The 19,493-nt window shown below is 50.2% G+C and overlaps 1 protein-coding gene across 4 annotated transcripts in view; it reads left to right on the top strand.

Moving 5' to 3' along the window:
* The window catches only part of NECTIN1 (nectin cell adhesion molecule 1), a 91,853-nt gene that overhangs the window by 51,821 nt on the left and 20,539 nt on the right, over positions 1–19,493 (top strand). The window contains exon 6 of one of the 4 annotated variants that reach the window (XM_057433157.1): positions 2,417–3,037. The exons of the other annotated variants lie outside the window; for them this stretch is intronic. Coding sequence (XP_057289140.1) covers positions 2,417–2,958 — 542 coding nt within the window. The 3' untranslated portion in view covers positions 2,959–3,037. Of the gene's footprint in view, positions 1–2,416; positions 3,038–19,493 lie in introns of those variants that run through there. 4 annotated transcript variants of the gene reach the window in all.

Here is a 19,493-nt window from a genome sequence, read left to right as displayed (position 1 = left end):
AGCAGAAAATAGTTTGTTCCCTGCACAACGTGTGAAATCCAACACAGCAGCGTGTTAGTGTTCGTGTCCGCGGCGTTGGCAGTGGCAGGGGGGTGGCATGTAGGAGAGTGCTATCTTAGGGGTGGGCAGCACAAAGGGCAGGGGAAAAAATAGGTAGGAAAACATTCGTCCTTTTGCTTCCTGCGTCCAGCCTGGGCTGTTAATGAGGCTTTTAATAGAAAAGTGGGCCAAGCTCCTTTTGAAATCGTGCACAGATTTCTGCTCTCAGATGTGTCTGTGCTCCAGCGCTGCAGGCAGAGGGGATCAGGATGGCTTCAGGGACATGCACACCGTGTCTGGGGCCCATGTCTTGCTCGGGGTAGGAAGAAGCTTCAGACCGGAGCTGTGGGGTGGGTGAGGCTGTGATGGCAAAGAGCAGGCTGAGGAGGTGCTGTGGGTGAGGGCAGAAAGAGCCCTATGGGTGCTTGTGCGGTTGAAACTGAGCCCTCAGCAGCCAGGGTTACCAGGGGATGGACGTGACATTTCTTGCTGCCTCTGCAGAGGGGTTTTGTATGAACCAGCTGGCTATGACAAGCCATGTGTTCTTGATGCAACGTGGGGCTTTGGCTTTCCAGAAACCAGCCCCGTGCTGAAAGACATGCCCTCGCTCCTGCTCTGAAGGCTGTCTTTGGACAGGGATGCTGGCTCCTGCCTGCTGCTCCTCATTCTGACTACAGCAGGGAGCCCCTCCATCTGCCTGTCTTCCAGCTCTTTCTGCCCAGTGTGCTGCTCTGTGTGTGGTTTTGGGATCGTGAGGCTGTGCTCGAGGCAAGTCAGCGCTGCAGAAACCAAGAGGCTGTTGTCGGGATGATGTCTCAGGAAAGGCAGGCACGAAACAGCTCTCAGGCACAAGCAAAACGTTTCTGCCACAAGGATCAGGCCAGCAATTGCTCGAATTCAGTACCCTTGTCCAAACCCTGCAGCTGTTTCAGGAGCTGCCTCTACCCTGGGGATGCTCTGTTCTACCCTCTTCCTTCAGCAGCTGGGCTAAGCTGTGCTGCAGGGAAACCCTCTCCCTGCCCAGCTCCTGCTTGTTCTAACGCAGGAATGTGACTTCCAGCAGCAGGCAGACCCGCAGGTACAAGAAGAGGGAGCAAGAAGCAGGCTCTGCCTCATATCCCTTTTAAATGTGCTGCCTTTGAGCCCTTCCTTCCGCATCGCCCTATCCCGGCTGCTCTTTTGGGAGGGTGTGCTGAGATTGCTGGCTGTTCTGTGCCTCTCCTTGGCTGCCGGCTTAAAATGTGGGGGCCAGGAGGCTCCAGAGCAGCCAACAAGGACTGCAGACAGGCCTTGGGGGTGGAAGAAAGCAGTGTGAGGGTTCTGAGCATGGTGTGGGTGGGGGGCAAGGCTGCCAGGGGGCATGAACCAGGAGCCTGCTGTCTAAGTTCAGAGGCAGGCAAAGTACCAAGAGAGCCGTTTGGTTCTTAATGCCCCACAGACAGAGATGCTCAACAGGCAGTGTGTGAAAGCTGAGTTTGGCCAGGGGCTGTAACTGTGCCCAGGGAGCGTTAGGAAGATAGATGTAAGTCCTGGATCAAACTTTTATCTGTGCCCGAGTGTAGGTGTTGAACTGAAAGAGAGAAGAGTTTCTTTGTGATGTCTTTTCATTCTCTGAGTGATTTATGGCTTCTTTAAATAGGTCAGGGTAACTGCAAGAGCAAGATTAGCATGAGCAGTGGCATTCAGCTGGCCACAGCGGTAGCAGAAGGAAAAGGAACAGTGGGAGGGCTGTGCCCCTGTGCTGCAGGGTACAGCCAGGGCAGTAAGCGGGTCCAGGAGCCAGCCATGGCCTTGAGCACATCACTTGTGGGGCGGATGGGAGGGCTGCTGCCTTCTGGCCTGACCTGCACTGGTTGGGGTCAGCCAAGCTGGGATGCCAAGAAAAGGGGGCTGATCTAGCATGGCATCCTATAGGAGCAGCCATGGCAGCTCCCTGCCCACTGTGGAACGGGGTCTGGGTCTTGCTCCCCAGCAGGAGCACTCTGGGGCTGTCGGTGTGCTCTGGTAAACTGGACCTGAAATTCACCCAGTAAAATGGCAAGCGTCTGGACTCAAGGCACTGGGCTTGTGGGATCTGAGCTCGTCTGGAGAAACCAGGTGGGGTGGGAAGGGAAACACTGCTTCCAGCCTGTTCCTGCATGAGGCTTGGCGAGCTTGGCACAGCACGCTGCGTTCCCCTTGCTAAGCAGAGCTCCCGTGCGCTGTTCCCTCTGAGGATGCACCCTGTTCCCCTTTCCCTACTTTTTCCCTTCCCTGTTCCTTACCCTCATCTTCCCACCCCGTCACCCCACAAAAATGGCAATGAAAGCATGGAGGGAGGGCGCGTTTCCGCATGGTTTGACACTGTTCCCCCTTCCATCTGTCTTTTCCTACCCAGAATTTCCCTACACCCCGTCTCCAATCGATGATCGCAAATCCATGGTGCAGCCGAACATCCCCACACCGGTGATTGGGGGCATAGTGGGAGGAGTCTCGCTGGTCCTGGTGGTGGCCGTGGTGCTCTTTGTGGTACTCCGGCGCCGGCGTCACACCTTCAAGGGTGACTACAGCACAAAGAAGCACGTGTACGGCAATGGCTACAGCAAGGCCGGCATCCCGCAGCATCACCCCCCCATGGCCCAAAACCTCCAGTACCCCGACGACTCGGACGACGAGAAGAAGCCGGGCCCGCTGGGCGGCAGCACGTATGAAGATGAGGATGAGGATGCAGGAGGCGAGCGCAAGCTGGGTGGCCCCAACAAATACGAGGAGGATGCTAAGCGGCCTTACTTCACGGTAGACGAAGGGGAGGCGCACCCCGAACCTTACGACGAAAGGACACTCGGCTTCCAATACGACCCGGAGCAGCTCGACATCGCGGAGAACATGGTCTCACAGAACGACGGATCCTTTATTTCCAAAAAGGAGTGGTACGTGTAGCTCGGCACTGCATCGCTCCATACACACACACACACACACACACACGCATCCACATCCATACACACGCACCACGAGCGATGCCCTCCCGCTCCCCTGCATCCCTGCCGAGCGGGGCCGGGCGTGCGCGGCCGCTCGCACCACGCACTGGCACGCACAGTGCTCACCCCCCCTGCACACGCACGCCTGCCCCAGGAGCTCAAGCAGAGACGTTGGATGCGAGCTGGGGGGGGGCAGCTTTGCTTACAGATCATTTTTTGGGGGGGGGGGGGAGGGGGAGGTGGGAGGTTGGGTAATTATTTTCTCCGTTTTTTTTTTTTTGGTTTTGCTTTTTAATTTCCCTTGATGACTTTTCGTCCCCTTCTGTGGTGTTTGTATTGGTCGGTGGCTTAGGTGTTACTATTTGCTTTAACGACTGTTGCCCAGCCTGTATATTACACCCTTGTTTGTGTCTTCATGTCTCAAGAGTGCCCTTCGGCCCCGCTTCCCTCCCCGAGGTTCCTCCTCCCACTTCCGCACCCCTGAAACACTGGAATTTGTTTGTATGTTGTCTTCTTTGTTGCTTTTTAACCTTGGGAGGGGGTCAAGTGGGCTGTCCATAGAAGGACAGAGGCCAGGAAAGATTATGGCGATGGAAACGTAGGTGCCATTATAGGGTGAACTGATTGACTTTTTTTCCCCTAATCTCTTTGTTTTCAGTGGGGTCTGGGTATCCCATTGCCCACTGCATGCCTGGGGAGATCCACTCCCCAGTTTCTAATGACTCCGAAAGGAAACAGGAGAATTAGAAGCAAGGGGGGAGAAAAAGCCCTAGAACAAACCCCAGGTGCATGGGCTGATAGCAGGGCAGGGAAACAGCTGCCATTTTCCTCCTGCAATTTGTTATTTCCTGGCTTTTCATTTTCTGTCTTTGTTTGAGTGTTCTTTTAAAAGAAAGGAAAGGAGTATTTATTGCTGGCATTTTCCCCCCTGTGATGGCTCAGAGAAATACTGGCTCTTTTTGTTCTTGTTGCTGTTGTTGTTGCTCGTACCAGCCACAGAGGAGTTAACTCTGGCCCTATGGTCCTGCACACACCTCGCCTGGGGAAGGGGACCAACTGATACCACTTTGCTTCTTCCACAGCCCCACTGCCTGGCCCTGGCAGGGCAGATCTCCCAGTTGTACCATCCAGTGTCTTGGAGGGCTTCAGCACAGGATCAGGCCCCTAAGTTTTATTATACCACTAAGACTTAATTGTCATGTGTTTACACTTCTTTTTGAGGAGGGGGTGTCAGAGCATGGGGGTACTTCCCTTTAACTCTCCTAGCAACAACCCCAGCCTTTAGATCCATTGCTTAGTCTGCATTGATTGCCACTCCTTCAATATCACATCCCTCTTCTAAGCAGAGCCTTGGTAGACAGGGCAGGATTGAGTGAGCCTGGGGTATTGATCTTGTCCTCCTTCCCTTGAGCTACTGTGTTGTGATGGGGAGGCTTGGATTGCTGCTATCGCTGCTCTGTGGATAAGTGGGATTCCAGACTGCAGGGCCCCTCTGACACTGACCATATCCAGATCAGATTCACTGGGTCGGGGCTTATTTTCCTTCTTGGGGGTTGTTTTAATTTTTTTTTTAAGTTGATGTACAAATAAATGTTTTGTTTGAAAAGAAATCCCCAGTTTTCTGAGCTGTGTTATCATGCACATCTGAAAATAGCAGGACTGATTCTCCTCCTGCCTTACCCGCTGGGTTTTGTTCTGTAGCATCCAGTAGCTATCCTGCTGCAAAAGGGAGGGTGGAGAGTGAGACCCACGTGGATGAGTGAAGGTCAGATCTCTCGTCCAGGCAGCCCTCAATGCTTTCCTTTGTGTGTGGTGCTTGGTCCAGACAACTGAGGCTCAGCCTGAGCCATCCCCACTTTGTAGCTTGCTCTTATTGTGTTAGCGGTGTGAGGGAATGGGAAATCCAATTGTTACCCTGTAATCTTTCTGCTGTTCCTGCCAGCCCTTCAGGCTTCCTGGCTTCTGGCAGAGCAGCCAAATGCCACAGGAAGGCTGCTTTATGTCCACTCAAAGCAGGGCAGACAGAGATTCCCTTGGGATCTCTTGGGATTGAACCTATAATCTGGATCAGGACAGAGCAGCATTGCTGAGCGCTGTACCTTAGCCACTGCTTACTTTAATGTAACAAGGGATGTGCTTCAGAGCGTGCGCCGTTTGTGGTTCAGAGATGATTCTCCACAAAGTCCGTTTCTCAAGTGAATCATCCTTTAGATCTGAATTTCACAACAAGGATCTAAAAAGGGTTGTGACAACACCGCCAACATCAAACTCCTCGTGGTCCATGACCAAGCGCAGAGTGGAAATCAGTGGCACAGCCCCTCCTCTGCACATTTCCCCCAGGACAGAGATGCTCCACGAGGAAATGGGTTTGGATGAAAACAACCCTTTATAAAGCCTGCAGGGTCCAGCAGTGATTCTTTCATGTTCTGCACCAGTCACAGGCAGGGACCACTGAGCTCATTGGCAAGTTCACGTTGCACTGACTCCGCATCCCCCCAGGGTGCAAGCCCACAGCGAAGCTGTCTCCTAAAGACCAAAGGTACAAAGCCTTGCAAATGAAGCAGACAAACCTGGGAGAGAAGGGGCCAGTGTGAGTGCTCCTGAGATAACGTATGGCTTGCAGGAAGTATGAGCAAGGAGCTCTATGAAATACGCTTTGGTAGCTGTTAGCCTTGCACTTAGAGGTGTCATTCTGTGATATGTAGCCTCCTTGGCTTCTTCATTGCCCATTCATACACAATCCACATAGTTAGCTCAGAAAAACAGTGGGACTGAGAGAAAGGAGAGGAGATAGCAAAGCAATATGGTGCTTCCAGGGGTTGTGTGGTGCTCAGTTGCCAGCTGAGGTTAAACCACGACAAGCCTATATCCAGCTCTCTTTCTGCCCCATCACACTTCTTGTTTCCCACCAGCACAAGCATAGCAAAGAGCTCAGCCATTTAGCTCATCAGAGTGGTTCAGAAAGGGGGTCAGATGGTTATTCCTCATCCAGAACCTGGGCAAGCCTGGAGTGGAAGTTCCTTAGACAGTATTGCACAGCAGTGAGGTACCCCGCAAGGTTCAGGTAGCTCAAGGCTCAGTAGTGCGTTCCCCTTCATCCTTCAGCGTTACTGCATGGGTGCAGTTATCCACACAGCCATAGAGAAATGCCACCTCTGTGCAGTGATTTGCTTCTTGCTGGCCCTTGCAAGGTCACCTAATTGGCCTAGAGCCTCTTGGGGTGGTAATTAGCCAAATGATTAGCCATTAAACTGAAGCAAGGTAGAAGAAAAAAGAAGCGTGCAGGGAAAAAGTCAGATTGATGTTGCATCTGAGAGCTGTTTTGATCCAGTAATAGCATCGCTCCCTTCTCTGGGTTGAATTGCTCTGAGGGGGTCATTGGAGGAAATCAGATCAGGTTTTCCAGCTGCGTCAGGAAGAAAGTGGTACCTGTTGCTACCCCAATGCAAGGGTGGGCTCAGTAGAGATGCCAAATCCGAGACCATGTGTATCCTGGGAGGTTCTACAGGGGAGCAGAGTGATGGAGACGGTGCGTACTCATCCTGCAGGGACAGTCTGCCTCCTGGTGGTCCCTAGGGCTGCGAGGGAAGGCAGAGGGGCAATCTTCTTACCCTGGGGGACGGTGTCACTTGTCCCTTTGTGCCTCAGTTTCTTGCTTTGGTCCAGATCCTGGCAGGCTGGAGTCAAGCTGCCGGTTTTAAGTGGTGATGCACTCCCCACAGGCTGGGCCAGCTGAGGCACCTCTCCCAGGGACCCTCAGGCTACCTCAAGTGAAAACTCCCCTGCTTCTCTACCCCCTTTTCATCAGAGGTGCTAAAGAGGTGTAAAATGTCCCTGTGGGACGCTGCAAAGAACAAGCAGAAGCTTCCATTTGGGAGACTTTGGAAGCTGCCTTGGAGGTATGGCCGGTTGCCCTACCTCCATTTGAAGGTATCATTGTCCACATTCCTTTGCTGGGTTCTTGCCAGTGAAGAGACTTATCAACATGGTGCTTTTCCCTTCCCAAGCCCTGATCCTGAATGGCAACTTGAGGCAAAACTTGTGGTACCTCAAGACGTAAGATGTGCCTATGGGAAAGCTGAACAGGCGGATGAGGGGAGGTCAGCCTGAGCCCTGTGGTACATCGCTCTGGGTCTCACCCACATCTCAACAAAGCAAATGCAGCTGAATTCGGGCCAAGCCCCTGTGTGTATGCAGGGAGTGGTACTGATGCAGATGCATCGATGTCACAACCCAAAACAAGCCTGCAGTTTATGTACAAAGACACCCCAGCTGTTTTCCTGCTGGGGTTTAGCTCTGAGATTATTCACCCTGGTGATGTTATTTTCCCTTATTTAATTGCCAGATTCCCCCACCCCACCCCTGTTGTTAAAACATTTTCATTCAGCCAGGGGAAAAAAAAAAAGAAAAGGATTAAAAAAAAAAAAACAACAAAAACCCAAACCAACCCTGAAGATTTCTGAGTAAAGATACAAAAATCAAACCAAATGGTAGCACCAAATTGATTGCAAAGACATAAGGGACAAAGGGAGCCATTTTCCTGATGTTGAGTCAAAAAAGGAACACAACAACTGTTCAGCAGGAATCACTGAGGGTTAGAGAGAGGGATTCAAAAGATTGATCTTCAAGCAATTAGAGGAGGGAATGAAATTAGAACAGGAGCTGCTGCTCTCCTTTGCTGTTACTCTTTCCCATGCATAAGCACAAACGCACACACACACACACACACACACACACAGCTTTTTGTAGGTTCAGCTACCAGTCATTATGCTCAAGAGCGGAGGGGAAACCCCATTGCCCAGCCCACTGAGGAGGCAAATGCGTTGTGCCTGCGGGCTGCACAGAGCTAGAGGGTTTCATACAGTGGAAATGCGGGGGTATCCCAGGCCCATTGAAGTTTTGGGGTCTGTTTGCTCTGCTAGGACCCAGTGAGAAGTGATGCTCCCAGCATCGTGTGTACTGATGCCTGGTCTTCATTCTGCCAGGCTTATGATAGCAGAGCACAGCCAGGGCTGGGGTGCTGGAGCAGAGGGTGCTGCCTTCTGCAATGGGGCTAAGGGGAGGATTCAGTCCACCAGCAAGGGAAGGAAACCCAAGCCTTAGAGAAGGGGATGAGTTTGTACTTTGGACCAGTGTGACTTTCATATGGCATTTACCTGGGAGTGAATGTAAGAAGCCTATGGAGTCCGATCCTCCGCTAGCATAAGCTGGTATTGGTGGAGGTACTCTCATACTGAGGATCTGATTTTTCTTTTCTTTTGCCTTTCTGTTTTTTAAGCATAATTCCTTAACTGCAGTGATTTGATCCCTCTTTCTTCCTCCTCTTGCTGTAATTAAATTGTGGAATAAAGACTAGAGACAGACAAACAACCCCAACCCCACTTCTTTCTTTTCTTTTTTTTTTTTTTTTTTTTTGTAATCTGTGTTGTAAGTGCTTTTGTAAAAAATAAAAAATAAAAATAATAAGAATAATAATGTAATGGACTTTTATGATTTTTTGTTTGGGTTTTGTTTCGTTTCGTTTCGTTTTCCATCCTTTGTAATTTGTTTGTTTGGGGTCCAGGGAGGCATTTTCATGGTTCTAAGTTGTGTGGGCAGGGTGTTGCATCACCCTTCCTTTTACTTGTATAAAACCCAATAGTGGCTCAGCTGTGGAAAAAAAAAAAAAATGTACTTTTTTATAAATAAAGAATTTTAAAAGAAAAAGAGACATTTTCCTTTTCTTTGTGCCTCTGTGACTGCGTCGATCGCAACCTGGGAGTGAAGCTGCAAGGAGAGTCACAGGAGCAGAAATGGCATCTGCTTTCCAGTGACCTAGGGCTGTTCCCGTGATGTGCAGTACTGTGTAGTGGGAGTTGCTTGCAGATGAAGGCTCAAGGGTGGGGGTTAAGAGATGTGCCAAGCAATGAGTGGCCTGGAGAAGGTGGACAGCAAACGACTGGGTTGTATTAGGTGGAATTCTTCACAGCAGCCTCCAGATAGACAAAAGGAGGTGGGAGCGTTTCCCCTTATCAATGTAAACGGTGAAATCCCTTGTTAAAGGATGCTGCTGATGTCTAAAGGTAACCTGAGCTGAAAGAGTTCTTCCCTAGAAGAACCTGGGGAAGAAAAATCCATCGAAAGCTGTTAACAGTTATGACACTGCCTCTAGCTTAGGAAGTTCTTAAGTTGCTGTTAGCTATAGCAGATGGGACAGGCTATTGGCAATATGTCAATACACACTTGCTCTCTTCTTAGGTTTCCTCTAGGCACTGTTAATTAGGTGTGGGCAGGGCCAGGGTACTGGGACGGGCCAACCTTTGATTTGACACAGTAGGGTATTCTTATAGCACACTGAAAACATCTGAATGCTATAGGGATGCTAAAGGTCCATTGAGAGGCAAGATCAGTCAAACTGCATCCCTGCGTCTCCGTTACTGATCTCTGCGTTGGGAAGAGCAGTTTGTCTTTCCCCTGGCTTTTCAGACTCCTGACTGCGAATATACGCTACAAAGCAAGCCTTGTTCCCAAAGATCAAGGCAGACAACTCTGCAAGACTCAGGCTTTGGCGAGGGAGGGAGAGACAAAGCAAGCAAGAGATGAGAGAAAATGCCCATGCTCTTCCTTGCAGTGATATCAACAGGTGTTTTGCCATGGCTCTGGCCTAGGGAAGCGGAATAGTCCCTGGGAAAGGAATTTTGCACCCAGCTTCAGCGCGTGAATGATGTGCTGGAGATCTGAGCCAAACCCCAGCACAGAGAGAGGGATCCTGACCCAGATCTGAACTGATCTGGTCTCCCTTGTGAAGAGGTGGGTTGAACAGAGCAGGAAGTGTTCAGGATTAGGCTGGAAAGGAGTGGTTTGGTGCAGACTCTTCGTTCCCAGTCAGCAGCAAAGCAGGCATGGAGCATGAGCCAGAGCAGCAGGAGGCTCTGATGCAAGGCTAGATGATCAGTGCATTGTGTGCTGCTTGGCAGACAGGCTCCCTCAAAACCCCTTGCCACTAAAGGGACTGGTGCTCAGCCATTCTGCTGATAAAGGACAGTGGGCACCTCTACTTTGGAAGGGGTTAAAGATAAAGCCTTGGGGAGCCTCTCCTCAGATGCAAAGAGAGCAAAAGCCAGGAGCACTCTTGTTATCAGGCTTCAACGCGGCCAAGGGAGTTCTGACCACTAGCTGGCCTGTGTCTATATGCCCACATATTTTACTCCTCTCCTTTTCCCCTGTCTGCAGCTCCTCTTAGTCGTGACAAGATGTTGGAGGTGTAGCTTTGCTTCAGCTGCAGCGGTTCAAGTCAGTAGCCCTAGGACCAGCCACGACAGAGATGCAGAGGGGCAGGAATCCATAGAACTGGATCCCCAGCAGCTGGCTCATCCACATCAGCCAAGTTTGGGGGTAGGGAAGTAAAGGAGAAAGAAAAGGGATCACCAGGGAGCTGGGATGGGGCTCTTGGATGGAAAGAAGGATAGGAGGGGCTGTCTTTGCCCATGGTCCTACTGCGATGAGCCCCTGGGAAATGCTGCGGTGGTTTCCCAGGCCATGTCTTACAGTTAAGTGATGATGGATAAAACCCATTGCACGGGGCCTCTTCTCAGCAGCTCAGGTTGCAGAGAGCTGAACACAGCGGGAAGCGAGTCCCATGCAGTGCCCCTAAGTATTGTGTTTCTCTGGAACAAAACAGAAACACGTTGGGGGCGGGAATGCCAGCAATGCATGTAGCCTATGGAAAAATGGCAGCGTGGCTTGGATCCCTTCTCAAAGCCACATCTCTGCAGGCGAGCGCTGCTGGCCCCAACAGCAACTTCAGAGCCCTGACGATCAGCAGAGGTGCCAGCAGAGTCAGGGTTGGAGCTGGATCAGGGCAGGAGGAGATGAACAAGAGGCTTGTGTTTGCTCATAGGCTGTTTGCCCACTGCTGGGCATGGTCCGGCAGCAGAAAGCCAGTCTGAACCAGAGCAAATGCCATCCAATTTCCCTCCCTGGACCTGGGAGATGTACATGGAATTCAGGGCCGAAATGTCCGTGGTGGAGAGACAGAGCCAGGTTCCTCAATGGTGTGAGCATATTCAACTTTTCTGCCTATAAAGGAGTTATGCTTATTTCCACCCATAGCAATGAATGTGGCCTAAGTAGGATATATAGTGAGCGAGAGTGACATAGAGTCCAGTGTAATCAGGGAATTAGCAGGCAACCTGCCCAATACCCTTGGGCCCTGGCTCCTGGGAGGGTGTCCCTCCCATACTGGGGTTAACGTCTTGCACAACACTCAAAACCACATTCATGGCAGACTCAGAGCTGGAAGCACAAAGGGCTGCAACAGACAGAGAGAAAGGCAGTGTAACTGGGAGATGTGGACCCAGGCTGGATATGCAGGGGTGGGAGCACTGGAGACAGGTCAGGCCACAGGCCACCAGTCCAGAAATACATCACCATCAGTCTAAACTTCATCGTGAGGTAAGGGGCAATCTGTGCTTTAGTTCAAGGCAAAGCACTCAAGGTCACACATACCATTAAATCTCTTCGAGCTAGTGCTGGAAAAGTGGAACTGAGGGAAACTTGTCGGTTTAGAGCAGCGCTGGGTGAATCACTTGTAGTAACAAATATGTATGGTGAGGTTGTTTTCATGGTTTCAGAGCGTTTGCAATCCCGAGTTTGATTTGTATGAACGTATTTGTTAGAGGAAATTGCTTTATGCAAATGTATTCCAGCTGGGGGACCTGCGACACTGTTGATGCTCTCAGTGGTGCCTGGCAGAAGGCAAGGGGGGCTGCTTCTTTCCCCCTCCAAACAATGCATTTCACAGCCTTCCCCGATGCGTTTAAACGCAGGCTCTCTCGCTTGTATAGGATTTGCCAGATGATGAACAGAACGAGGATGAGCCTGTTTAAAACTCAGCCGGATCCGTGTTGCACAGGCATGGCCGTGTAGGCAAAGCAAGGGCACAGGGAGATAAACGTGTCTGCTATTAAAATGTAGGTTAAAAACGTTGTATCACCCCTCAGGGGCTGAGATACTGAAAGGCAGTGATTTATGGATACCAACCATTGGAGCTGCTCCCTTCACCTCATCTGACTAAGCCCAGCGCAAGGTGAGTTAGGGACAATCCCTCCCCTGTGGGTTTCACAACTGCTGAACCAAACCCAGGTCCTCGTAGGAAGCAGGCAGAGGTTTCTGTCTGAACCGGGAAGAAAATGCATGCAAAGAGGCACTAAATGCTCTTTGCTGAAAACGTTGTCCCGTAGTTCGCCGGGGAGATCAGGAGGAACAGTTCAGCGCTGGCTAAATCCCGGGAGATTAATAGGGATCAAATGTGACGAGATCAAAGGGAGCGCCCTTTGAGGAGCTGTGGGAGGACAGGGTTTCTCTCTTTCATTAGTGCCAAGCCTTTTCCTAGCCTTGCACCCAAGCCCCTGGTGTATCTGGACCTTTGCAAAGTGAACGCTTTCCTCCATCCCTCTGCCTGTGAGCCCCTGCTAGCCCCACGGGGAGAGGGCACCTGGATGTTTCCATTCCTCCCTTATCTCTCTGCTCCTGGCAGCCTGTTTATCTCACTGTTTTGAAAAGAAAATTGCCAACTTCACACCCGTCAGGTTTAACTGATTGCCTGTTGCTTGGAGGGAGGGAGTCCATCCATATGGCCTTGGCTGCAGGGCCTCGGCTCACCAGGGGAAATGTCTCCATCCCTCAAGGGACAAACCACTTCATTTCCCATCTCATCTTATTGTCCTGCTGTAGCTCCCAGCCCTTTCAATTACTGCCTTACAGTCATAATGAACAGTAGCTTTCTGCTGGCACACAGATTTGTCCGCCCAAGGAGCTGATCTGATCATGAAACACTCATCCCCTGAGGTCCATCATTTTTCCCCTTTCCCTTGGGGGTGGTGATACAGAGAAGTGAAATGAATTCAGTGAAGGTGTGCAGGGAACCAGAGGAGAAGGCTCAGGGGCAGACTTGGGAGAGCTAAATCCTTATCTTGCTCATGAGAGCTCACTTCTGCCTATGGGATGTGTACAAACATATGCTCCCTGTCACCATCCCCAGCAGATGCTTTTCCATGCATCTGGTGCATACCTCATCCTCTACCCCCTCTTAATCTACAGAACCTGGAGGACATTTAATACCGGCTGTGCCCTTCCTAATACCTTAGACAAGGACGAGGTAGGAGAAGGAGCAACAAGTAGGAGGGGCAGCCAGCCCAGCTGCTGCCAGCTGTGCGAGGACCATGGCTGTTGATATGAATGCCGCAGCTGTCTGGTATTATGAATGGATACCAGAGTGGGAATGCCAAGTCTGAATGGGTAGAGTAAACACTGCGGAGCAGTAGAGAAATAATGGCATGGGGGCTTTATAAAAGGAAGAAATCATAATTAAATAGAAATTAGTTACTTAAATGGTCACTTCCCGGGGTTTCCTTGATGTCCGATTAACTTAACTTTTAATTTGCATAAGCAATGAATGTCTAATTATGTTATTAATATATTTGAGTTGAGGAGCTTATGGGGTTTTATAATTGGCATTTAACTAGATAGTTCCAGCATATTAACTGATGTTTTATAGCTCCACACGAGGTTTCCCAATTATAACTGACCTAAAAATTTCCTTGGAGGACCTGCCTTGAAAGTGTTACCTGAGCAACAGAATAGGGGGAGCTGAAGAGGAGGATGTGTGAAGCCGGTCCCTGCACGGAGGGATGCGTGTAGGGAGCTCTGCACCATCCACAGAGGCTTTGAGACCCTTCTCCCCTCCCTAGGATGCTCTTTCCTCGAAGCCAATAACATTTCCTGCGTCGGAGAGGGGGTCACTGACTGCTGAGCCAAAAAGGCTGACACACAGCAGAGGATTAGGGTGGGGAGAAAGAAGTGCAGAGATGGGGAAGGTTTGTCTGCGGTTTACAGCATCACCTTGTGACTGATAGGTGCTGGCAGCCTCTGAGATTCCGTGTTCAGCTCTTGCTTGTTCCCCTGTTTCTCTGCTGCAGGTTGGCACTGGTTTCTTTCTTAAGCATCGCTTAAGGTCCAGTTTCAATACACTTACTGTAAAGCTATACTCCAGCATCTTCTGCATTCTTCCCTTCTCGGTCCTCTTCCCAGAGCGTTGCAGTGGCTGAATTACAATGTCCTGGGTGTATTAATGGTCTTCTGTACAAATCCACCAACCTCTGTCTCCTCCAGGGATTGCTAAGGCACTGAGGTGGTCATTATTTCCACCAGCCTTATGAAAGCATCGAGTGGCATCAGAACCACCACCCCTCCTTGCAGACTATGTGGAAATGTGCCCGCTGACAGTGATTTCCTCTTGACAACTCCTTCCGAGACCTGTCAGCTAGCCAGTCTTAATCTATCTTCCATTCCACCTCTGCGCTTACGTTGATGAGATGACTGGTTTAGGAGGCAAAAGATGACATTGTGTTTGACTGACAAGAGCTATTTCCCATGAACCAGGTAGATTGGCATTGATTCTATGCCTGCCTTTTATTAATTCTTTATTAACTGGAACCTGTGTTAGCTTTTTTCCTTGGATGCCAGCAATTCAAGACATTCTCTGTGTTCTCTTCCAGCCTGCTAGGATTTAACCTCCTAGAATTCAACTGTTTTAATGTACACTAAAACCTAACAGGACTCAGTTACTCAGTTAGGGATCTCCTCAGCTAAGACTTTCAACCTATCTGTTTGCTTATACTAAGTGGAGTATCCAAGGAGATGGTGTCCAGCAAGCTCCTTGCTCTTGTCATCCTCAAACATGCGGCAATTGTTTTGTCATCTTAGAAGCAACAAACAAATGGCTGTTGGTCTCCAGAGAGAGATCATGAATAGTTATTCAAATCTCCTGCCTTTTTCTGGATCATTACTGCCCTCTTGACCATATCCATCTGGTAAAGTGACTATAGAGCACTGCAGAGATTTTGTTTGTTCCTGTTGTGTTCCCCAGGGTAACCCTCGCTTTTGTATCCATCGCCTGTCCTTCACAGCTTCTCTTGCATTCTGACTGATCGCTCTCTTTCCAGCTTTTGCATTTGATGTATATTGGACATGAGGGAAGCTCCCTATGTGCCAGCTAAGAAGTTCCCAGCTGAATTAAGTCTACATGGCTAAATATTGATTTAAATTCCACGCTAACGCAGGGACTGTCCTGTAGACATTTGAGAAGTTAGGAGGGAAGGTGTGTTAGGAGTTTCCTATTAACAGAAGGGAGAAAACAGGAGAAGGGTCAGAAGCATCACGTCTGAGTTGTTTTCTGCCCCATTGTCTCTCTTCTGGAGCAGGATTGAATAGAGGTAGCTGGGGATGTTATTGCTAAATCAGCGCAGGCACAGTTACAGCCCTGGCTTGGGAGAAGCAGATCTCACCCTCAGCACCACTGGTCAGGAGGATGCATGTGAGGAGCAGGAGAGGAGGCAGCAGTTAACCAGGGGAAGTAAGAGAACTGTAGCCCTGTCCACCTTTCCATTCACACAACTGTTCATGCCCTTTTGGCCAGATGACACAGAAGCAGAGCAGTTCCTCCTTGCCCTGCAGCACATACCCTGTGTCTGCACCTCTCTCTGCACAGACGCAAACAGGGAACTGATCTCATCCTTTGGGAACATCCAAGATACAGCTGCCCTGTGCTGTAAGCATCCAGGAGGCAACAGGAGACAAATAGGACCCAGGGCATGTGGCCAAGCAGAGTGAGACATACCCAGGAGTGCTGCTGGAGATTGTTGAGCAAATTAACTCTATTAACGCAAATGATGAGAGTCTGAGCTGCAGTGCCTGTACCTTCTATCTGACACGATTCATCTGGTGGCTGCTTGTAATAGCATGACCTTAATGGACTCATCAAGGGAGCAAGGCTGCATCTCTGACCAAACATGGATTTGGGACCACGCTGTGCCCTGGGCGGCCTGCTTAGATCAAGAGAGACACACTACAGTGTAATGGGGTTCAGGATCTGGCCCCTTCCTCCTCCAGGAGAGGCAATTTAAAGTGTCATCACCTCCTTGAAACTGTACAGCAGAAGAAACAAACTGCTAAAGGGATTTGATTGTTCATTACTCTGCTGAGTTGCAAGGAAATGAAGCAGAACTAAAATTAAGGGCTGGGAGGCAGAAGAAATGTCAGATAACATTTTCCATCTTCTCCAGGGCCCATCTTCTCCTCCAAAACAGGTTTGGGCACTCTCCATATTGCTGCATTGAGCTGGGAAGCCCCCGGTTCTGGGAAGGCAGGGAGATTTGTGGAGATGGACAAGCAGGATGAAGAGAGGGCAGAGATTTGGATAGATGGGTTAGAGACTCTCTGCTAGAGCCACTGAGTGGCATGAAGAGACAGGGACAGCCTACAGTCTAGACCTAATGCAGACATTGTTTGGCTGAGTGGAAAGCACAGGGATGTGCACAAACAGAGCTCAGTTTCTAAGGGTGGACACTGCTGCAAATGGCTGCTTGCTGCCTCACCCTCAGCATCTGGCCTTTCTGTTGCACAGTGATGTCCTTGCCAAGCTCTGTCCTTCCACACAGATAACAGGCCCTCATTCCTAAGCTCCCAAACCATGTGTCCAGGTGCTGCTTAACACCTTTGCTCCAGGAGTGGAAGGAAAACCAACTCAGTAAGAGGTGTCTGCAGGGCAGCTGCAAGGGTCAAGTCCTCCTCTCTGCTGGATCCCATGGGGTTAACACACTGCTCCTGTTGCTGCTATCCAAACCCCAGCCTCTTTCATGGCCACTGGGAAGCACTGCAAGGGAAGGTCACCAGGGGTTAAAGCCACATTCCAGACATGCTTCTGCAGCCAGCAGCTACTTAAGCAGATGCTACTTAACCAAGGATGACTCTGCTGCTTCTCCTGCAGGAGAGGAAAGGGGGAAAGCTGGTCATTAACTGGAGAGAGCCGAGATGCCTCCACCCTTGGTGAATGGCAAAGCAATTGTCTTTGCTGGAATGTGTGTGAAATCTCTACTAATATCAAGCAGATCCATGTGTCCACTTGCAGTTGGGCATGCTCTTCAAAGCAGGCACCCCAGGGAGGGCTGGATCCACACACCACACTGCCAAACTCTCCCAAAACCTCATCAGAGACGGGCAAAGTGGTTTGCAAAGTCTTTAAGTTGGGCTGGTAAAAATTACAGGGGAAAGCAAAGTGGGCAGGGATCTTAAAAAGATGCTGCTATTAGTACCTCGGCAGTGGGATACCCATGCTCCGAATGCACTTGGGACCCAGAGAATACCCATAACTTCAAGAGAGCGGAATTAGAGGGGGGATGTATCAGGTCACTCATAGAGGGCTTGGCAGTTGTGAGGGATTCCCGTTTGTGGGAGGGAGAGGAAGGACAACACAGAGAGAAGTCAGGAGCATTTGTTGTTTGACTGCCCCTGGGGACACTGAAGAACCAGAAGCACGTTGTTAGCAAGATCAGTCCTGAGCTCTTTTTGTAGCTGGAGGAGTCTCTGGGAGGCAGGGATGGGGAGGGCTGCTCTTGCCAAGTGAAGCCCAGGCACTCCTCCTGCTCAGAAAACCCTGCCAACCACCCTTGCTAACCAAATCACTCCTCTTGCCCGTCTTTCTAACTCCCCTTCTTCCTCTCTCGGCGTATGTCAGCAGATGAACAACACTTGATAGCAGAGCTGGTTCTGGATGAACACTGAGATGTCGTGGTCCCCTTCTCCACTCCATTTAAGGCCAGGACAAAAGGAAAGGGCATGGAGATTCGGGACCCAGCTCGGATGGGTGAAGGAAATGCTGCTGCTGGGTGGGGGTTGGATGGAACTTTAACCTCACGCTAATGGTGTACAGCATCTTTTCCGTCTTAATCCCTTTTATCCTCTGGATGCTTAGCTGTCCCTGCCAGGGATTCACTTAACATACACAGCGAAGGGAACTGCCCCCAGAGAAACCTACGCCACCTCTCCTCCCTCATACTTCAGATCCCTTTAAACCTCCAGTGACTCGCAAGCCCTGCTGTTCATCTTACCCTTTGGCCCATCAGCTCTACCAGCTCACATCTCCGCTCCCCTGAGAACAGCATTCCATTAACCCTTTACAAACACAAAGCATCACGAGGCTCTGAACCGGCTTGTGCCTGGGGATGTGTATGCTGTTGGAGCGTGCCTCACGTCAGCCAATCCCGCTCTTGTCTTTTAAACCAAACTGGGGATGTATTTGTTCTGCCAAGCTTTTCAACTCAGTTTAATTTAGCTCTGTGAACTTGCCGTGTCTCAGGCTCCCTGGAATGTGTCAGGTGGGGTGTATTATAAATATGCATCATCTGATCTCAGCATCTTGCTCAAAGGTTTAGCAGCAGAAAGAGTCCAGCAAGTGCTAACCCCTTTCCACTGGAGCAGGGTGACAATCCAGGTCACAGACAGGCTTACTTTGAGCTGGCATTGTACCAGGACAGGCTGCTTTATATCTGCAAGCCGTATATGCCTGTGAACAGGGATGCAGTTGAGTACCGAGGTAACATTAACTCCAGCAAGGCTGGCAGTGAGAAGAGCTTCAAAGCTGCCAGCATAAAGAAAAGGATCACGATTCCTTCCTATTGATTTGCAACTTGTCTGCGAGCGAGGCAGCGCGTTGCTGAGTGCCTTGGCCAGCCAGCCTTGAAATAGATGGGGATTTGTTTTGTGTGGGGAGGTGATAAACAGAAAGGGAACCCTGCTTTGCAATTGGTTACAGATGCAGGCAGATCTTTGAGCAAATGTCCTATCAGAAGAGGTGTATGTTGTCATGCTGGTTTTCTGCGAAGCATTGAGGGATCAGGTTGAAGTTAGGAGGAGGCAAAGAAGAGTGTGCAGCTCTGTTTGAGGAAAGTGGTGCTCAAATAAACCACAGAGCTCAAAGAGCTGCAGTGAGCTGGGCCCGAAGACTGACTCGGCTTCCAGATTTACCTGGGAGATGCAGGTTAGTGCATCAGCAATTAGATGGGGCTTAGGCTCTCCCTGGGGCAGCTGACTACATGGCAGACAGGATAGAAAGAAGACATTAAAGGTGTGAAACCCAAACTGCAGCAAGCACAGAACTGTCTGGCCAATCCCAGCTTTACATAAAGTCAATCCCATACAGGCACAGGCCCTTGGTGGGGATGTAATGTATCCCGCTCGCATGCTTTGATCCCAGCAACAGCCAGGCTGCTTCATGATGCAAATGTCCCAGCCATACAAGTAGCTGTAAGGAAAGACACCTTACTTTCAAAAGAGTGACAGACCCTCCTCTGTCTCTTCTTTCCTTTCCCTTTTAGAAAGTCCTTCACATCACCCTCCACCAAGAGCAACTGAGTCATTTCCTCCGCTCTGGAATACCCTCCTCTGGAAGCTTTCCAGTTTATCCATCTTTGCCTCACTTCACGTTCCCTTTGGGAACATCTCTCTTGCTCTCCTGCAAGCTGGTTCTCCAGAGCTTTCATTGTTCCTCTATTATTATTTACTACTGCGCTCTGCAGCTGCACTATTTCACCCCATGGGCATAGCACGTGTGGACAGCTCTGTCCCTTTGTCTCTGTGCTTTGAAACACTACCATGGCTGCGTGCAGTAAATGTGAGCCA

The sequence above is a fragment of the Pezoporus wallicus genome, unplaced genomic scaffold (assembly GCF_028554395.1).
Source record: "Pezoporus wallicus isolate ANWC-B61680 ecotype Strahan unplaced genomic scaffold, APGP_CSIRO_Pwel_v1 contig_11829, whole genome shotgun sequence".
Lineage (NCBI taxonomy): Eukaryota > Metazoa > Chordata > Aves > Psittaciformes > Psittacidae > Pezoporus > Pezoporus wallicus.
Note: the sequence above shows the minus strand (reverse complement) of the source record. Positions and strands in the feature narration are given on the sequence as shown.